Source organism: Pelobates fuscus, chromosome 8, assembly GCF_036172605.1.
Source record: "Pelobates fuscus isolate aPelFus1 chromosome 8, aPelFus1.pri, whole genome shotgun sequence".
NCBI lineage: Eukaryota > Metazoa > Chordata > Amphibia > Anura > Pelobatidae > Pelobates > Pelobates fuscus.
This window is the reverse complement of record NC_086324.1, coordinates 65,716,795-65,737,352: the sequence shown is the minus strand read 5'-3', so window position 1 is coordinate 65,737,352 and position 20,558 is coordinate 65,716,795. Positions and strand designations below refer to the sequence as shown.

The 20,558-nt window shown below is 43.6% G+C and overlaps 1 protein-coding gene across 1 annotated transcript in view; it reads left to right on the top strand.

Annotated features, from left to right (window-relative positions):
• Positions 1-20,558, top strand: part of ABCA12 (ATP binding cassette subfamily A member 12) — a 154,841-nt gene that overhangs the window by 15,248 nt on the left and 119,035 nt on the right. The window contains exons 8-11 of the mRNA XM_063429419.1: positions 3,597-3,777; positions 3,967-4,185; positions 14,223-14,419; positions 14,598-14,755. Of these exons, the coding sequence (XP_063285489.1) occupies positions 3,597-3,777; positions 3,967-4,185; positions 14,223-14,419; positions 14,598-14,755 (755 nt within the window). The remainder of the gene's footprint in view (positions 1-3,596; positions 3,778-3,966; positions 4,186-14,222; positions 14,420-14,597; positions 14,756-20,558) is intronic.

Sequence of the window (20,558 nt, the reverse complement as noted above, 5' to 3'; positions counted from 1 at the left end):
TCTACTTCCATCCATGATTTATTCATCTCACGCTTCCCTAACTTACTTTTTTTTATCTAAATTCTGGCTCTCTCCTTCTGACACAGCTACCCATGCCACATTATTCTATGGTGGTCTACAGTTTACGCACAACCCAAGGCAATCTGATAGTAAAAGTGGTGGTTTAGGGTTTCTGCTTTCACCCCACTGCTCCTTCAAAGCTCTACCCACCCCCCCTTCTCTTTTTTTTTCTCCTCCTTTGAAATTCCCTCAATTAATTTTTTCAAATCCATATCTGCATACATTGCAGTTATTTATCAGCCCCCTGGTTCTACTCGTCTCTTGCTTGACCATTTTGCTGCCTGGCTTCCTTACTTCCTTTCAAGCAATATCTCATCCCTAATTCTCTGGGATTTTAATATTCGCATAAACCCACCCTTGTCCTCGCATAAACCCACCCTTGTCCTCAGTAGCCCTTAAAACATATTCCAATCACCTCCTCCTTTAGCCTATCACAATGAGCTAATTCTCCCACACATGTAGCTGGCAATACCCTAGATCTTGTTTTTCAAATGCATGTTCAGTTTCCAATCTTTGCAATACTCCATTTCCTCTATCAGACCACCAGCTCCTATCATTTGTTCTTGAGTCCAATATCCTCAACCTAATCCCCCTCAACACAGGAGGAATTTGAATTCCCTTGATCTCCAGCAGCTGTCAACTGTAATCCATTCTGAACTCTCATCCATCCCTACCCTCTCTGGCTATCTCCTCATATAATGCTACCCTCACCTCTGCCCTAGACGCTGCAGCCCCACTCCAAGCACGCACCTCAAGGAGGGCACACCTCCAACTGTGGCACACTAAGTCAACATGCTACCTGCAGAGATGCTCCCGCTCAGCTGAACGCTGCTGGAGGAAGTCCTGCACCTTGTCAGACTTCCTTCAATTTTGTCTTCATATAGTACAGCCCTCACCTTTGCTAAACACTCTTACTTTTCATCTCTTAGTTCATGCTCACGCAATCCCAGACTTCTCTTTAATACCTTCAACTCTCTTCTTCGCCCACCTCAAGCCATCCTTCAAACTGATCTTTCGACAGATAGCCATGCATGCTACTTTACCAACAAGATTGAATAGTTAAGGAAATAATTCTCCCCCCTTTGCTCCTCCCTTTTGCAACCACACATCGACTGTACCTTCCCTTCAGGCCTTCTTCCCAGCTCCAGGACAGGAGGTGGCTTCGCTTCTCCTCTCCTCTCGTCCCACCACCTGTCCGCTTGATCCAGTACCTTCCGACCTTATCAGAAATCTCTCCCCTTGTCTTGTACCATCCTTAACACACATCCTAAACTGCTCTCTTTCATCTGGTGTTGTCCCTGCTCCCCTAGACCCATCTTCCCCTTCCAACTATAGTCCCATACCCCTGCTTCCTTTATCCTCAAAACTTCTAGAAAGACTTGTCTTTACTCATATGACTCACTTCCTAAATTCCAACTCCCTCCTCGATCCTCTTCAATCTGGCTTTCGCCCCCTCCACTCTACTGAGACTGCTCTTATTAAAGCTACAAATGACCTAATTGCAGCTAAATCCAAAGACCACTACTCTATACTAATTCTTCTTGACCTCTATGCTGCCTTTGACACTGTTGAGCATGGCCTCCTTCTCCTAACTCTTTAATCTCTTGGTCTCTGTGACACAGCCCTCTCATGGTTCTCCAGCTATCTCTCCCAACGCTCATTCAGTGTCTCTTTTTCCAATGACACCTCCTCTCCTGATCCTGTCTCAGTTGGAGTCCCTCAAGGTTCAGTTCTTGGTCCCCTTTTGTTCTCTCTCTATACTGCCTCTCCTGGCAAACTCATTAATTCATATGGATTCCACTACCACCACGACACCCAGATATACCTCTCCTCCCCTGCTGTCCTACAACGTGACACCAATTGCCTCTCTTCTATCTCAGATTGGATGACCTCCCGCTTTCTGAAACTAAATCTCTCTAAAACTTTCTTATTTCTTATTTTTCCTCCTCATAACACTGATCCTCCTCCTTCCATCTCCCGGCAGTCTGACGGTACCTGCCTCACCCCATCCTTTCAAGCTCGCTGTCTTGGTGTCATTTTTGATCCTGGTCTCATCTTTGCGTCTCACGTCCAGTCTGTTGCTAAAATCTGTCGATTCCAGCTTAAAAACATTGCCCGCATACGCTACTTTCTTACACAAGATGCTGCCAAGGAGTTTGTTCATGCTCTAGTAATCTCTCGCATGGATTACTGTAATTCCCTGCTAATTGGTCTCCCCAGAAGTCATACTATATTTATTTTTAAGTTAGATGTGGGCAGTACTTGTTTTAGATTTAGCTCCCTTTGTTAACAAAAATGTAAAAAAACAAACAAAAAACAAACATTAAAACTACAAATAATCCCCCACTGAGACAGACTTCTCTGAGCAGCCTAATCTGCTAAAATTGAGATAATTATGCTTAATGATCTCAGGTACTTTTATATAAGAAACAGCTGCTGTGCTTGATGATGCTAAATGTGAAGACCTACAAAAATCCAGGATCTTAAGAAAGCAGTGCCTCTTATGGCTGTATGTTTTTTTTGGCTAAATGTGAATATTGACATTTCTCAGAATTGTGAGACATTGCAATTTTATACATTGCCAGAGAAAAGGGGCAGCATATATGCACCAAAGCCCCTACATTAAGAAGCAATTTTGTTTCTTAGAGTTTCCCTTAAAATATTTCATCCCACAATAAACAGCCATAACTTTAGCATTTTGGGAGCACATACATTTGCTATGGCAAACTCCAAATATACTATTACAACTGTAGACAAACAAGTGTTTTAGTTAGCAATAATTTTACTGAGCCTATTAACTTATTCATCTTTTGTCAATTCCAATAACATAATGTATAGGCAAAGGGAGTTTAAGCTCACCTGATGTGGACTTTGTCATCCAAACTTTAACAGAAAAAAAGTATATTGTTTTTGCTTCAACAAGCAGAAACAGGTCATTTCCAGCTAAAAATAAAAGTAAGTAATATATTCAACAAAACTGAAAGAGCACTTTCAACATTATGTTATGTATTGTTCTGCAAGAAATGTCACCGCAGTGAACTCTGTAATATTTTTTTACGTAAAAATAATAACTTGCCAAATTAACCTGAATAATGCTATTCTTGAAATTTGAAAATGAAATGAAAATTTTAGATAGAACATGAGGGCAGAGGGTATATATTGTATTCCTACACGTTCCTATAATGTTGGATAGTAATTTTAGCTTGATCTACAGTTAACTAATTTTGAGACACTGTTTTTCTTGACTAAGTATCCATCACATATATTTTTCTGTGACAGTAAAGCAGTCAAAAAATGTAGTTCATTTCGTGTTTATTCTTGAAATCTTTAAATGATACAGGGGAAGCAAGGCATAGCAAAATGTCTAGAACTGTTGTGTTTCAATGTAAACAGACATTTTATTTGAGGCTATTGAACATTCTGCATCTATGAAACATTCCATAGTTCCAAAATTAACAGTTAGAACTATGGTATTTAGAAACTAAAATAAGTTGTATACATGTATCCTGGGAATATCAGTTGACTTCATTTTGCAGATTTGGACCTTTCTCCAAATAATGAGCCAGAGCACACTGACCTCAACATTGGTGTCTCCCTCCATGGCTTAACTAAGACCTACAAGTCCAAGGTGGCCGTTCAAGATCTGAACCTGACATTCTATGAGAGCCATATAACAGCACTTCTTGGACACAATGGTGCTGGAAAAACAACCACTATGTAAGTACAAGAGGAAATAGAACACATGTATAAACTACAGAATAGGCAACCCACAGTTGCCACATTGGGTTTGATGGTGTATGCATGTGAACTTGAACATAACGTTAGGTAGGCTAGCATAACTGTATGGAAGATGTAATAATATGACTTTCTTCAGTTCCCCCATGTTCCCCCTTGGTTTTCTTTTAGTTCTATGCTGACTGGCCTACTCAGTGCCACATCAGGGACTATATATGTATATGGTGATGATATCAGAACTAAAATGGACCGTGCAAGAAGAAACATGGGAGTCTGCATGCAGTATGATGTATTGTTTGACCATCTAACAACTAAAGAGCACCTGCTGCTATATGGGTCTATTAAAGCACCCCAATGGAAAAAGAGACAACTACACGAAGAAGTAAAAAGGTATCATACAGCAAGTTGATATTAAATAAAAACTAATATGTAAAGTTTAAATATGTATCTAAAGAACATATCACTACCTAGCTTTCTTTTTTTTTTTTGCTCTCCAAAGTACCTTCTTTTGGACAATTACCCATTAAAATATTTCAGAAATCAAGTAAGATTGGTGGGATATGTTGAATTCAACATGAAGTTTTATGTTCCAAGTGTATTTTCAGTTCAAAAATAAAAAAATGTGAAATCCTCAAATATTAGCAAGGGATACTGACAACATTTTAATCACTATATCATGCCCAAGGTTCTTTATTGAAGAAAATAATATGGTGTAATGATTAAAAGAAGAACACTCTAGGTTTTCTACTCTCCTTGTTGGGTCAGAGATGTAATTAGGGAAAACAAAATCTTTACAGTTTTTTGAAGAAATCCCAGTGTTTGTGCCACTTTTCACTTTAACTGAACTTGGTTTGCGTCTGTATCCCAGACTGAGTCTGAATTTTAGTCACTTCCATTCATTTCAATTATTTTATTCTCCTGTTAACATCACTGAGTGAAAAAATGATATGTCATAAGAACTTTTTTTTATATGAACTCAAATGGCAGTGGGCCTGTAGAAAAAGAGAAATGATGCCTTGTAATCCTGTATTGATTACACAATGTTGGTACAGCAGTATGGAAATCTGTGTCTATAAAAAAGACAATATAAACGCAGATTCTTGTTTAGAGGCTTCCTCTGAGAGCAGCTACATAAAAGCAGGTGTGGATGGAAATTTGGCCAGAGATTTGCGTCGGGGTGATCAATTCAGGAATATGACTAGTACCAAACATTTATTGCTGTGATTATTTATATATATATATTTGTGGTCAGGGACAAAGGCTGTAATATATCAAAGTCGGCTGTGGTGTGCTAAAAATGACGTTCAGGTAGGCCTGTAAATAAAGAGTGCACAACAAGGGTATTCATCTTAGAAAGAGAGTGTGGTGGATGGGATGAATCGATCAGCAACGGCCCGCACGAGGAGCCGTCTGATTATTTATAGCTGGGTAACCCCTCCCACAACTACAGGCTATAGCCTTAATATTTGTGGTTAGGGATAAAGGCCGTAATAAAGCAAAGTTAGTTGTGGCCTGTAAATAAAAAGGGGAAACGGTTTCCTAAATTACACACTTTATTACATAAGTATTTACAAAACCAAAGTCTTAAATGCATTCCTTAACTCTTTCTCAGGTTGATGTATGTATCTGTTGTATGCTGGGAATTACTAGCAACCTAGGTTTTTGTTTTAAAATGTGTACTGGGACATTTGCACTAGATGCAGCTGATGCTTCATCGGTTCTAAAAGAATGCCCTGTGAATGAGGAAGGGCCAAAACAAAGATTCATGAATATAGTTCCCATATAAAATGTAAATTTAGCTGTCGTGCGAGGATTACCGTGCAGTGTCAGAAGGGGTTTATTGCCTCTTTGATTAGTTAATGTTTGGCAGTAGTCGGATGAAGTTTTAAGAAATCCTGTAAATGAAAGTGGGACAGCATCAGTTATGGTATCTGAGAATGTGTACACAGACCAAATAAAACTGACTGGTAGCTGCAAGCCAAGTTAAACACTCAATAAGCCTCATAATTATTAGGTAATATTATGTCACAAGGTGCCACATTGTCAGTGTAGCATTTAACTGCTTGACAATGCCAAAGTTGCCCCAAGTATATGCAGCTGCCACAGTAGGGTATACCTCAAAAAGGACTGATGCCTGCTAAAAGTAGGGCAGGCTAACAGGAGCCAACTGTCCCTGAACCACCTGTCATTGTAAATGGCAGCAAAGCCAATATGGGTAGCCACATCTGTCCAGATGACTGGGGACAATTCTGTCTGAAGGGGGATATTAAGTAAAAACTCAGGCCACTTTAATAAATCAGCTTTAGCCTGACAGTCAAGCGAGAGCAAACTGTCATCCTCTGGGAGAGGGGGCAGGAGGCAGAGCAGCCTACAGATAAAAGAACAACCCTAAGGGATAATTTTCATTGCAAAATTTAGTGAGTCTAGGAGAGATTGTAGATCTCTACCTGAACAGGCCCCTTGAACAAGGAACCTGTTTATATATTCCTTAATTTGCCAAAGTTTTTTTTCGAGGAGACTAGACTGCATTAAAAGAGAATCTAACTGTATACCTAGAAAAACCAGACTGGTAGTGGGACAAATAACCGTATCCTTAGCAAGTAGAGTAGAGAACAAAGCATTCTCAATTGTGAAAAAATTGTCAAGGTAGTGAATCACTACTGGGCATCTCATAACATTGAGGAGGAGCCAACACAATGTTTCAGCAAACATTTTTTGTCCCCAAAAGTAAACCTAGTAAAAAAAATAAATATATATATATATATATATATATATATATAAAACTCTCTCTCCATTTAATGCTGTGCAGGTGCCATAATGATGGGTGAACGGGAAGCAACTTGAAGGCATTTTTTAAAGTCGGTTTTACTAAGCCTTATTGCCTTACCGACCTTCAAGATTGCTTGTATTGCATTGTCTACCATAGCATATTGGATAGATAATCCCTGTGAAGGTATAAGAAAGTTGATACTGGGAAAAGTTGAAGAATGAGGTGCAGATGGTTCAATAATCAATCTTTTTTTATTGGTGAACTTGTTGAGATACATATATGGTAAGTGTGCCAACTAGAAAAGGGACAACGACAAGAGAAAGGGCCCAGCATGAAGCTGTAATAGAGTTCTTTACGAATTAGCTAATCCACGATGAGAGGGTCATGCAGAGTGGTCAGAAAATTGTGGGAACCTGTCAGTATGGAGATAATACATGTGTGAAACCCTTGTGAAAACCAAGTGATGAGGAAATCCACCAAGTAAGAGGATGGGTGATTTTTTTTAAGAGATAAGGTAGATTATCGATATTAACTTCTGTCTGTAAGTCATTGCTAAGGAAACAAACAGTTTAAGTACATGGACCTGGATGTGCCCATAAACACAAGGAGCAGACATGCAACAATCGACAAGCGCTAAACCCTCAACTGCCTGACTTGTTGCATAGCTGGGCCTTATCAAGGAACACAATAGGGCTTCCTAATTTACATTGTTACATAGCTGAAAATAAACATTTGTCCATCAAGTTAGCTTTACTCACATTTGATTTTTGTTGTTGATCGAAAAGAAGGCAAAAATCCCAGTCTGAAGCACTTCCAATTGTGCAACAAACTAGGAAAAAAATCCTTCTCAACCCATGAATGGCCGTCCGATATCATCTTGGATCAAGAAGCTATAACCCCACCTATTAAAATATATATTCCTTTATATTCTGCTTTTGAAAGTATTTATCCAATTGCTGTTTAAACATCTGTATAAAACCACCTCTTTAGGCAGAACATTCCACATCCTGTTCTTACTGTAAAAAGGCCCTTTCCTTTTCCTTAAACTAAATTTCCTTTCCTCCTGTCTAAATACGTGACCTCTTGTTTTATGAATAGTCCTATTTATGAATATATTTACAAAGAATGGTTTGTATTGGCTCCAAATATATTTGTATAATGCTATCATATCCCCTTTGTGGCACTGTTTTTCAAAACTAAACAGATTTAAATTTGTTAACTTCTCTTTATAACTAAAATGCTCCATTCCTTTTATTAATTTTGTAGCCTACCTTTGCACTTTTTATAGTGCCATAACATCCTTCTTTAGAACAGGTGCCCAAAATTGCACAGCATGTTCAAGATGTGGTCTTAACAGTGACTTATAAAGAGGCAAAATTATGTTATTCATCCCGAGAAATAATGCCCCTTTTTATACATGACAATCAGGGCTGCCATCAGAAATTTTGGGGCCCCTAACACTGCTCAAGTTTTTGGCGCCCTGGGACGCGCCTCTGTAACGAAGCATCCTGTACCCCAGTTGGGTACCTCCGCCGACGGATGCTCCTAGTGCTCACCGAGGAATCCGAGCACTCCTCCTGACACCATAAGCACTGCAGACCCCACAACCGCCGCAGACCCCACAACCGTGTTCGAATGTCGAATGGCGGCCACTTCGACTGTTTGGGAGTTTGAAGTTCGAACTGTGGCCATAAAAATCCAAAAAGGCCAAGTGTTATCACAGTGGCCATAGTCACAGCGTAGGAGGCTGGCAAGTATGCCCCTTCAAGAACCAGTGGCGAAGTTGCTTTCATCACAGACATATATCCAGTGGTGTATTTTGTGCTGCCCTAGGCATGCCTAAACTTATGCACCCCCCTTCCAATCTAAATATTCCCCATCCCTTCCTTTGAGGGCCACACCTCTCCCTATTTTGGTCCCACCTCTTCTTCTTTAGGCTCCTCATCTCTGTCCTCAAACAGCTTATGAAAGTAATATTTGCCATCAAACCTCTTTCAAGTACCATCTTTGTCACAAAACAACTTTACAATGCAATATTTTCCCCCAACCAGCTTAGCAATGCCATATTTACACCCAAACAGCTTGACAGTGCCACTTGCTACATCATGGCAATCAGCTATAAATGCATAAACTTGGTATATCTTGCCAATGATATACCAGGTGAGAGCGGCATTCAGCTCAGAAGTGAGTTGAGGTTGTGGAGATGGGTGGGGGCCAATAGGGTTAGTGTCACCCGGTGCGGTAACTCATGTTGCTACCCCCCCCCCCCCCATTGCCCCCTGTGGGTTCTCCTCTTGTACCAGATCATACAGAATCCTTAGTGCAATTATGCAATTATTCAGTGTATTATGGGGATCAATAACAAATTACAATTCCAGGATAGGATACGGTTAACACAAACCAACATTTAGAAGAAAGGAAAACAAAAAACACTTAACTCTTACACATTTCAATAAGTTTACAAACAAAGGTATAATCAGCAACTAACTCAAGTAGCGGTGTAATGTCCAACTCTCAGAACATATTAATTTCCAGAAGCAATGTTACTGACACACTATGACAGAATTCTCAAGTGCCCCTCTTTAGGGCAGCACATTTGTTTGGACAACAAAGCTTGTATTCTAATCTGATTAAATTATACAATACAGCTTGCACTCTAATGTAATTAAGATAACCAATAAAGCGTGCCCTCTAATATAATTTATATAACCAATAAAGCTTGCACTATAACTGAATTACATTATAATGCAAGCTTTATTACCTAACTGAATTACATTAGACATTAATGAGGCATATAGTCTGTGTATATATAGATGGGAGCCTATTACGTTTAGAGAGAGTTATACAGTCTGTGTTATTACAGATAGGAGCATTTTACATATAGAGAAAGTCATATAATTTGGGTTATTACAGATAGGAGCATTTTACATATAGAGAAAGTCATATAATTTGGGTTATTACAGATAGGAGCATTTTACATATAGAAAAAGCCATATAATTTGGGTTTTTCCAACTAGGAGCATTTTACTTATAGAGAAAGCCATATCATTTGGATTATTCCAAATAGGAACATTTTACATATAGAGAAAGCCAATCTAATTTGGGTTATTACAGATAGGAGAAAGTTACATATAGAGAAGGCCATGTAGTATGTGTGTATATAGATATTTTACATATATATAGAAAGCTATATAGTTTGTGTTATTACAGGCATTCTACAAAAACAAGATATATAGAACTATAGTACACTGCTCAAAAAAATAAAGAGAACACAAACATAACACATCCTAGATTTTTTTTGCTAGGATGTATTTAAACTAGGAGGGGGGGGGGGGGGGGAGGCAAAAGGGTGATAAAACATAAATCCAATTGTCCCCCAAAACAAGGACAGAAGGTGCTTACCTAGATTTCAGTAAGGCTTTTGACACTGTTGCACAAAGAAGGCTTATCAATAAACTGCAATCTTTAAGTTTGGATTCCAATATTGTTGAATGGGTGAGGCAGTGGCTGAGTGACAGGCAACAGAGGGTTGTAGTCAATAGAGTATATTCGAAGCTTGGGCTTGTCACCAGTGGGGTACTTCAGGGATCTGTACTTGGACCCATTCTCTTTAATATTTTTATTAGTGATATCGCAGAAGGTCTTGATGGTAAGGTATGTCTTTTTGCTGATGATACTAAGATATGTAATGTTGATGTTCCAGGAGGGATAAGCCAAATGGCTAATGATTTAGGTAAAGTAGAAAAATGGTCAGAGTTGTGGAAACTGACATTTTTTTTTTTTAAATTCTTTATTTTTGTTTGTGCAGGTGGTTACAATAATTCAATAAGCGCCACACCAGCGTATTTCAGTTTTCATACAAGTTAAACAGTGGCATGATAAGTTGCACAATTTTTATATTTAACATGCTTAACTAAACAGTTGGAACAGGTGAGTGATATAAAATGAAGTAGATTAAAATTATTGGATGCTTAACATTGCAGGGTCGCCTATGCTATGGTAGAGATTGCAGGAACACATTTAAGACAAAGCAGTATCTGGCTACAGTGTAACGAAAAGTAATCATGCTATGAATATTGAGGTAATAGAAAGGACATTACATGCAGTGACGAATTCAAGATACAATATATATATATATATATATATATATATATATATATATAGGCATAGCTAGGTAGGTAACGATTAGCAGTACCTCATTACTTGTATTAATAACAGGTTAGAACAGTGGGATATACGGCAAAAAGTGGTTATGGAGGGGTCGCTGCCAGGCCAATTTAAAGTAGCCGCAAGAGTTATATGGGAACCTGTAGCCACGACATCATGCTGTTAAGTCTCAGGGTGTGTGTGGCAGGACAGCCCAGAAATATAGGCGAGCAGTCAGCCTATGCCTAAGGCCTGGAAGCAAAGCGTAGGGCTTGGGGGCTTACCGTTGCCACTAGAGAGTCTTGTAGGGAGTTCATGTAGCTCAGCAAGTTCAGGTGGAGGTCGGCATATCCCCGCCAGGGCGCAGTGCTCTTCCGGCCCCAGGTCTGTGTGAGAGCTTGCATCTGGGTTCTGGTTCTCTTGATCACCTTATCCTTCCGCCGCCTGGGGTATGCAGGGGATCTGTGGGATGCGGGCAGCCGCCGGCGAGTGATCCTCCGCGCCTGTGGGTGAAGCTGTGAGGCTGAGCCTCGTGTGGCTCTCGGCCTATGAAGGTGAGTGGCCATGTTGTGAGGTATGTTAGCTGTGGGGATCCCTCGTGGGAGTTTGGAATTCCTTCCCAGCTCACCCTCCTCTTGCGGGTTTGCGGGTGTCCCATTCCCCCTCCGATTACTTCCATCTTGACCTCTTACTTGCTGCTGGGTTGGGGATGGTGCTGTGCCTGCCTCTATTGCTGCCCAGAAACGGTTAAAGATTTCGTCCAGTCGCTTTAATGATTGCTCCTCATAGCTCTGCTGTACACACCAGGGCTGCTTGTGCTCATGAGGTAAGGGCACTGTTGCCATCTTTGGAGATCCTGCAGTCGTGTGGGGTGATGAAGTGCCTGAGGGTGTCTCGTGGCTCACCAAGTTTTTCCCGGTGCGGCCTCCTGGTTCGGGCGTTGTGGTGCTCGTTTCAGCGCACTGTGCGGACCGGGATATCCCCCACCGGTCCAAAGAGGGGGGGGGGTAGGAGGATTGAGGTGTCTGTGAGCCTGGTCTCTAGCGAGGAGAGCGGAAGCCTCTCCACGCTTCGATCCCTGGTAGGCCTCAGCAGGTTTCTAGGGTTCCCGGCTAGTGTCAGGCTTGCTTCGGGTGTCGAAGGGTTCCCCCGGGTATCCCCTCCTCGCTTATTCTCCTCCAGAGAGTGGACGTGCCGGATTTCTGGGGTTTTTCCCCCCAAAACAGCAGTTTTGGTCAGGAGCTTGGGTCCTGCACGTCTGCTCAGCCTGGAAGCTAGGCTCCGCCGTGGCAACTGACATTTAATGGGGATAAGTGCAAGATAATGCATCTTGGACGTAAAAACCCAAGGGCAGAGTACAGAATATTTGATAGAGTCCTAACCTCAACATCTGAGGAAAGGGATTTAGGGGTGATTATTTCTGATGACTTAAAGGTAGGCAGACAATGTAATAGAGCAGCAGGAAATGCTAGCAGAATGCTTGGTTGTATAGGGAGAGGTATTAGCAGTAGAAAGAGGGAAGTGCTCATGCCATTGTACAGAACACTGGTGAGACCTCACTTGGAGTATTGTACGCAGTACTGGAGACCGTATCTTCAGAAGGATATTGATACCTTAGAGAGAGTTTAGAGAAGGGCTACTAAACTGGTTCATGGATTGCAGGATAAAACTTACCAGGAAAGGTTAAAGGATCTTAACATGCATAGCTTGGAGTAAAGACGAGACAGGGGGGATATGATAGAAACATTTAAATACATAAAGGGAATCAACACAGTAAAGGAGGAGACCATATTTAAAAGAAGAAAAACTACCACAACAAGAGGACATAGTCTTAAATTAGAGGGACGAAGGTTTAAAAATAATATCAGGAAGTATTACTTTACTGAGAGGGTAGTGGATGCATGGAATAGACTTCTGGGTGAAGTGGTAGAGGTTAACACAGTAAAGGAGTTTAAGCATGCGTGGGATAGGCATAAGGCTAGCCTAACTATAAGATAAGGCCAGAGACTAATGAAAGTATTTAGAAAATTGGGCAGACTAGATGGCCTGAATGGTTCTTATCTGCCGTCACATTCTATGTTTCTATGTTTCTAGATCTGAATGAATTAAATATTCTTCTGAAATACATTGTTCTTTACATAGTTGAATGTGCTGACAACAAAATCACACAAAAATAAAAAAATGGAAATCACATTTTCAACCCATGGAGGTCTGGATTTGGAGTCACACTCAAAATTAAAGTGGAAAAACACACTGCAGGCTGATCCAACTTTGATGTAATGTCCTTAAAACAAGTCAAAATGAGGCTCAGTAGTGTATGTGGCCTCCACTTGCTCCACTCTTGATGAGGTGGCGGATGGTCTCCTGAGGGATCTCCTCCCAGACCTGGACTAAAGCATCTGTCAACTCCTGGACAGTCTGTGGTGCAACGTGACCTTGGTGGATGGAGCAAGACATGATGTCCCAGATGTGCTCAACTGGATTCAGGTCTGGGGCCAGTCCATAGCATCAATGCCTTCGTCTTGCAGGAACTGCTGACACACTCCAGCCACATGAGGTCTAGCATTTTCTTGCATTAGGAGGAACCCAGGGCCAACCGCACAAGCATATGGTCTCACAAGGTGTCTGAGAATCTTATTTAGGTACCTAATGGCAGTCAGGCTACCACTGGCGAGCACATGGAGGGCTGTGCGGCCCCCCAAAGAAATGCCACCCACACCATTACTGACCCAATGCCAAACCGGTCATGCTGGAGGATATTGCACGCAGCAGAACGTTCTCCACGGCGTCTCCAGACTCTGTCACGTCTGTCACATGTGCTCAGTGTGAACCTGCTTTCATCTGTGAAGAGCACAGGGCGACAGTGGCGAATTTGCCAATCTTGGTGTTCTCTGGCAAATGCCAAACGTCCTACACGGTGTTGGGCTGTAAGCACAACCCCCACCTGTGGACGTCAGGCCCTCATACCACCCTCATGGAGTCTGTTTCTGACCGTTTGAGCAGACACATGCACATTTGTGGCCTGCTGGAGGTCATTTTGCAGGGCTCTGGCAGTGCTCCTCCTGTTCCTCCTTGCACAAAAGCGGAGGTAGTGGTCCTGCTGCTGGGTTGTTGCCCTCCTACGGCCTCCTCCACATCTCCTGAGGAGAGGACGAGGCTGTGGCAACGCTCTGACAGCCGCGGGTGTCGCGGGACTTACACTGTGAGCAGAACGGAGCTGACAGGGGAGCTGCACGGAGGTGAAGGGAGCTGACAGGAGCCTCTTGTAATGAGCCCGACGGTCCTAGTCTGTATTATGGCAATGTAAGTTGCCACAATACAGACCTTGACTCGAGTATAACACGAGTGCTGCTTTTTCAGCACAAAAAATGTGCCGAAAAACTTGTCTTATACTTGAGTATATACGGTATATTACATATATATACTAGAGAGAAGAATATATGAAAATTGTGTATACAAGATTTTGATTGTATGATTTAATGGGTGTATGACGTGCATTATGTTTTTGCAGGATCTTGAAAGACACTGACCTGTATAATCATCGTCACAAGCGAGTAAAGGCCTTATCTGGTGGGATGAGGAGAAAGCTGTCCATTTCTATAGCTCTGATTGGTGGATCCAAAGTTGTTATCTTAGATGAACCCACCACAGGTGTAGACCCGTGCTCAAGGCGTGCTATCTGGGAAGTTATTTCCAGAAACAAGATTGGTAAGAAACACAAACTCAGTGAGAATCATAATTGACATTCACAGAGATATATATAGAGCTATAGAAACTGCAGTATGATCCACATCCACAGAGATGCAGTGAAAGCTTATATTTCATTGTAGGACATTTATTATGAATTTAACATTGGGTTTCTGTAAATTACATTATATTATTCCAGACAAAACAATAATTTTATCTACTCACCACTTGGACGAGGCAGAAATCTTGAGTGATCGAATTGCTTTCCTTGAGCAGGGAAGACTGAGGTGTTGTGGATCTCCATTTTATCTTAAGGAGAAATTTGGAACTGGCTACCATCTTACTCTCACCAAAAAGGTAAATTGCTTTATTATTTTGTTTTACCCATAGAAGTCAAGTGAAGGGCATGTAAAGATAATATTAACATTAAAAGAACACTCCAAGCTCTTTTTCCCCCTTATGTAAGTTATCAAACTATTTACTAATGGTTTGACTTTATAGCAGTTTGACTTCCTACCTAGGCTCCACTGGGCACAATTCCCTGCTTTTGTCTCTTGCTACAAGCTTCCATTATCCCTTCTAAGCTTGGTCGCACACTGCCAAGCTTAATTCAGAGCTGAAAGCAGAGAGCTTCCAGCAGAGAGGATGCAACCAGCGGCATCCAGCAGACCCCAGGTAAGAAGTCAAACTGTTACCAAATAATTTCACTTGTTACATTGGGGATGGGGGCAATCCTATCACTTTAACCACTACTGTGCACTGTAGTTGTTATGGTGCTTGGAGTTTTTCATTTAAGGGTACTTGTTAAATGAAAGGTGGAAATTAGGGATATTTACCTGCAAAAATCTGCTGCATGTGATATTCAGTTAGAGAAACAATGAAAACCACTGATATAGCAAGTAGAATGCCAGAAAATAATTAGATGAATGCTTCTGGCATTCTACAAAAAAATATATACATTTTAATAAAATAAATACAAGGCAAAAGACTCACATGGAAAGTATAACATTAAATACATGATACAATTGTGCTCAAAAGTTTGCATACCCTTGGCGAATTGGTAATATGTGTACCATTTTTAAAGAAAAAAATGAGTGAACAGGCAAAACACATTTCTTTTATTATTTATGGGATTCATAGTCAAATATGGTTATAACAGAATGTCATAATCTTAAAACAAAACATGGCAACAAAGAAAAAATGAAATGACCCCTGTTCAAAAGTTCATACCCTTTGTCCATACTGTGTATTGCCCCCTTTAGCATAAATCACAGTGTGCAGTCTTTTGTAATAGTTTTCTATTACAATTTTTGAAGGTGGTATAGCTGCCCATTTATCTTGGTAAAAGGTCTCCAGTTCATGCAAAGTCTTTGGTCATCTTGCTTGAACTGCACGTTTTAGATATCCCCAGAGTGGCTCGGTGATATTAAGGTCAGGAGACTGTGATGGCTGCTCCAAAACCTTAATCTTTTTCTGCTGTAACCACTTGCTTAGGTTCATTTCCATGCTGTAGTGACAAGACCAAAATAGAGCCTTACGTTCACAACCATAAGCGCTATGTTTGGAGAGGGGTTAACAAGGCCTATAGTGAAAATAATACCATGCCCACTGTGAAGCATGGTGGTGACTCACTGACAGTGGCGTACTAAGGGGGGTGGGGCGGTCCGCCCCGGGTGCCATTTAGTAGGGGGGTGCCACACTCTGTACCTCCTGCTGGTCGCATTAACAATCCTTTCCCTCGCGGCTCCAGCACTCAGTGAGTGAGTCAGAGCACAGGGAGGGGATTCCCAGCCTGTGTTCTGAGTCATCACTGAGCTCCAGGGAGGTTGTTATGGAGTGTGCCAGCAGGGGGCGCAGAGTGTGTATTCTGCCAGGTTTCTCCCCTGCGGCCACTCTGCCTGCACCTCCTGCACTGCCTGAGCTGGGATGGAAAGAGACAGCCCCTGAATCATGGTAAGATAATATTATTGTAAATTCACCCTCACCCCCTCCCAGGGCCGGTGCAAGGATTTTTGCCGCCCTAGGCAAAAAAATTTTGCCGCCCCCCCATATGTCCAGCCCACCATGTGACATCACAATGCCCCGCCCATATGCTCTGCCATATGGGCCAACGCCAGTCTTCACAAAGTGTCTTATCTGAAAAGACAGTGTGTTTACATTAGAAAGCCTACAGGCACAGGCTATAGACACCAGAACCACTACATTATGCTGTAGTGCTTCTGGTGACTATAGTATCCATTTAATGTGAGGTAAATTAGAGATTAGTGCCACTAATAATATATTGGATTGCCTACTTACCACCAGATGAGGACAAGAGGCTGATGATGGGCTCAGTCTGGCTCCACAGGTCTGGTGTAGAAGAGGCTCTCTAGAGACTGTTTTTAACAGTGCTCACAACAATTAACGAACAGGAAGCAGCTCCATTTTTTAGGGCCCCTTACACAGCTCAAGGTCTGGGCCCCCAGGGGGCATACGCCTACAATGCCCACCCATAAATCCACCTACATGGCCCATCCGTGAGTTGGGGATGTTTTATGTGTGCAATTTGTGTAAGGGATGTAGTGTGTTTATAGGGGATGTAGTGTGTTTTTGCTTGTAAGGAATGCATTGTATGTTTCTGGGTGTGTGTGTGTAAGGGGTGCAAGGTTTGTTTCTGTGTATGTAATTGAATGCAGTGTGTGTCTGTAAGGGGTGCATTAATTATGTAAGAGAACGTAAGGGATGAATTGTGTGTTTCGGGTGTGTCTGTGTGTGAGTAGGAATGCATTGTTTGTTTCTGTGTGTGTGGGGGGGATGCATTGTGTATGTGTGTAGTGTAAAAGAGAGGGTTTGTGGGGTAGGATAGGGTCCTTATCCCCCCCTCCCTCCTATAGTGCTCCTTATCCCCCCCTCCCATAGTGCTCCTTATCCCCCCCCCTCCCATAGTGCTCCTTATCCCCCTCCTCCCATAGTGCTCCTTATCCCCCCCTCCCATAGTGGTCCTTATCCCAACCATCCCTCCCCTAGTGGTCCTTATCCCAACCATCCCTCCCCTAGTGGTCCTTATACCCCCCCATCCCTCCCCTAGTGGTCCTTATACCCCCCCTCCCCTAGTGGTCCTTATACCCCCCCCCCCTAGTGGTCCTTATACCCCCCCCTCCCTTAGTGGTCCTTATACCCCCCCCCGTAGTGGTCCTTATACCCCCCCTCCCTTAGTGGTCCTTATACCCTCCCCCCCTCCCTTAGTGGTCCTTATACCCTCCCTCCCTCCCTTAGTAATCCTTATACCCTCCCCCCCTCCCTTAGTGGTCCTTATACCCCCTCCCTCCCTTAGTGGTCCTTATACCCTCCCCCAGTGGTCCTTATACCCCCCTCCCCTAGTGGTCCTTATACCCCCCTCCCTTAGTGGTCCTTATACCCCCCCCCCTCCCTTAGTGGTCCTTATACCCCCCTCCCTTAGTGGTCCTTATACCCCCCCTCCCTTAGTGGTCCTTATACCCCCCTCCCTTAGTGGTCCTTATACCCTCCCCCCCCTCCCTTAGTGGTCCTTATACCCCCCCCTCCCTTAGTGGTCCTTATACCCCCCCCCCCTTAGTGGTCCTTATACACCCCCCCCTCCCTTAGTGGTCCTTATACCCTCCCCCCTCCCTTAGTGGTCCTTATACCCTCCCCCCCTCCCTTAGTGGTCCTTAAACCCTCCCTCCCTCCCTTAGTGGTCCTTAACACCCCCCCCCCTTAGTAGTCCTTAACACCCCCTCCCCCCTTAGTGGTCCTTACCCTCCCCTCCTGCCCATGTAGCGTGGCCGGGCGGCGCGGAACGCGGGACAGGAACCATTGTTTCCTGTACCCGGCCGCCGGCGGAATGACAGGAAATGCTCACTGAGTGAGCACTTCCTGTCATTCCGCCGGCGGCCGGGTACAGGAAACAAAGGTTCCTGTCCCCGTTCCGCGCTGCCCGGCCACGCTACATGGAGACCGGCAGGAGGGAGCGCTCTGCGCTTCCCTCCTGCCGGTCACTCAAACCCGGCCGCCCTCCGTGCAGCAGTGCTGCGCCGCCTGGGGCTTGCTAAAGCGCTCAGGCGGCGCAGCATGAGGAGGCGCACCGGGGACAGGGATCCGGCACCCCCTAGTAAGTTGCGCCCTAGGCGGCTGCCTAGGTCGCCTTACAGGTGGCGCCGGCCCTGCCCCCTCCCTCAGTCACCCTGTCACCCCCCCACTCAGTCACCCTGTCACCCCCTCCCTCAGTCACCCTCTCACCCCCTCCCTCAGTCACCCTGTCACCCCCCCCAGTCACCCTCTCACCCCCACTCACCCTGTCACCACCCCTCAGTCACCCTCTCACCCCCTCCCTCAGTCACCCTCTCACCCCCCCTCACCCTGTCACCACCCCTCAGTCACCCTCTCACCCCCTCCCTCAGTCACCCTGTCACCCCCCACTCAGTCACCCCCTCACCCTGTCACCACCCCTCAGTCACCCTCTCACCCCCTCCCTCAGTCACCCTCTCACCCCCCCTCACCCTGTCACCACCCCTCAGTCACCCTCTTACCCCCTCCCTCAGTCACCCTGTCACCCCCCCACTCAGTCACCCTATCACCAGTCACCCCCCCTCAGTCATGTATGATAGATAGGATATTTTGGGATTCTGTAAGTGTACCTATAATAGAGGACAAAACATAGTGCAAATATTGCTTTAAAATTAAAATGAAGCTTCCAATGATTAGAATGCACTCACATATTCCAGAATAAATAAAGCGTGTTATAGGTGCCTCCCCTTGGTGGAAGAGAAAAAGGGGGGTGTGTTCCTTTAAAAGCTCCCTCCTCGAGTGATAGCCAATGGGGTATCCGGGTCAGCTAGAAGATTCACAGACAGCAGACCAAACGGAGTACTTAAATGGCAATTTATTCACTTGTAGAAAGGTGTATGATAAAAATCATAAAAACAAATTGAGATAACGATGCTGGTCCTACGCGTTTCGTCCTTGTACAAAAGGACTTCCTCAGGGACCTCTTTCAATGATCAATAATCAAACAGGTACATAAAATCACAGCAGCATCCTAAACATACTAACAATAAAACAACTTATATAGGGCTAGTCCCTTGGAGTCATTGGTGGAATAGTGGGTGTCTTCAAATCCTGCAGTTCTAATTCGTCAGGGTATTCTCCTTCAGGTGTAAATACACCTGAAGGAGAATACCCTGACGAATTAGAACTGCAGGATTTGAAGACACCCACTATTCCACCAATGACTCCAAGGGACTAGCCCTATATAAGTTGTTTTATTGTTAGTATGTTTAGGATGCTGCTGTGATTTTATGTACCTGTTTGATTATTGATCATTGAAAGAGGTCCCTGAGGAAGTCCTTTTGTACAAGGACGAAACGCGTAGGACCAGCATCGTTATCTCAATTTGTTTTTATGATTTTTATCATACACCTTTCTACAAGTGAATAAATTGCCATTTAAGTACTCCGTTTGGTCTGCTGTCTGTGAATCTTCTAGCTGACCCGGATACCCCATTGGCTATCACTCGAGGAGGGAGCTTTTAAAGGAACACACCCCCCTTTTTCTCTTCCACCAAGGGGAGGCACCTATAACACGCTTTATTTATCCTGGAATATGTGAGTGCATTCTAATCATTGGAAGCTTCATTTTAATTTTAAAGCAATATTTGCACTATGTTTTGTCCTCTATTATAGGTACACTTACAGAATCCCAAAATATCCTATCTATCATACATACCTTGTTATATGGTTATCAGCTGGGAGATAACCTTGGGAAGTCGTGTGCCTATAAGTTAAGTTTTTTGTGTTTTTATATATTTTACATATTTTCACATTTGTTCACGGGTGTCCGTGTGTCTGTTACCCCCCCTCAGTCACCCTGTCACACCCCCTCACCCTGTCACCCCCTCTCCTAGTCACCCTCTCACCCCCTCTCTGTCACCCTGTCACCCCCTCTCTGTCACCCTGTCACCCCCCTCAGTCACCCTGTCACCCCCCCTCACCCTGTCACCCCCTCCCTCAGTCACTCTGTCACCCCCCTCAGTCACCCTGTCACCCCCCAGTCACTCTGTCATCCCCTCCCTCAGTCACCCTGTCACCCCCTCCCTCAGTCACCCTGTCACCCCCTACCTCAGTCACCCTGTCACCCCCTCCCTCAGTCACTCTGTCACCAGTCA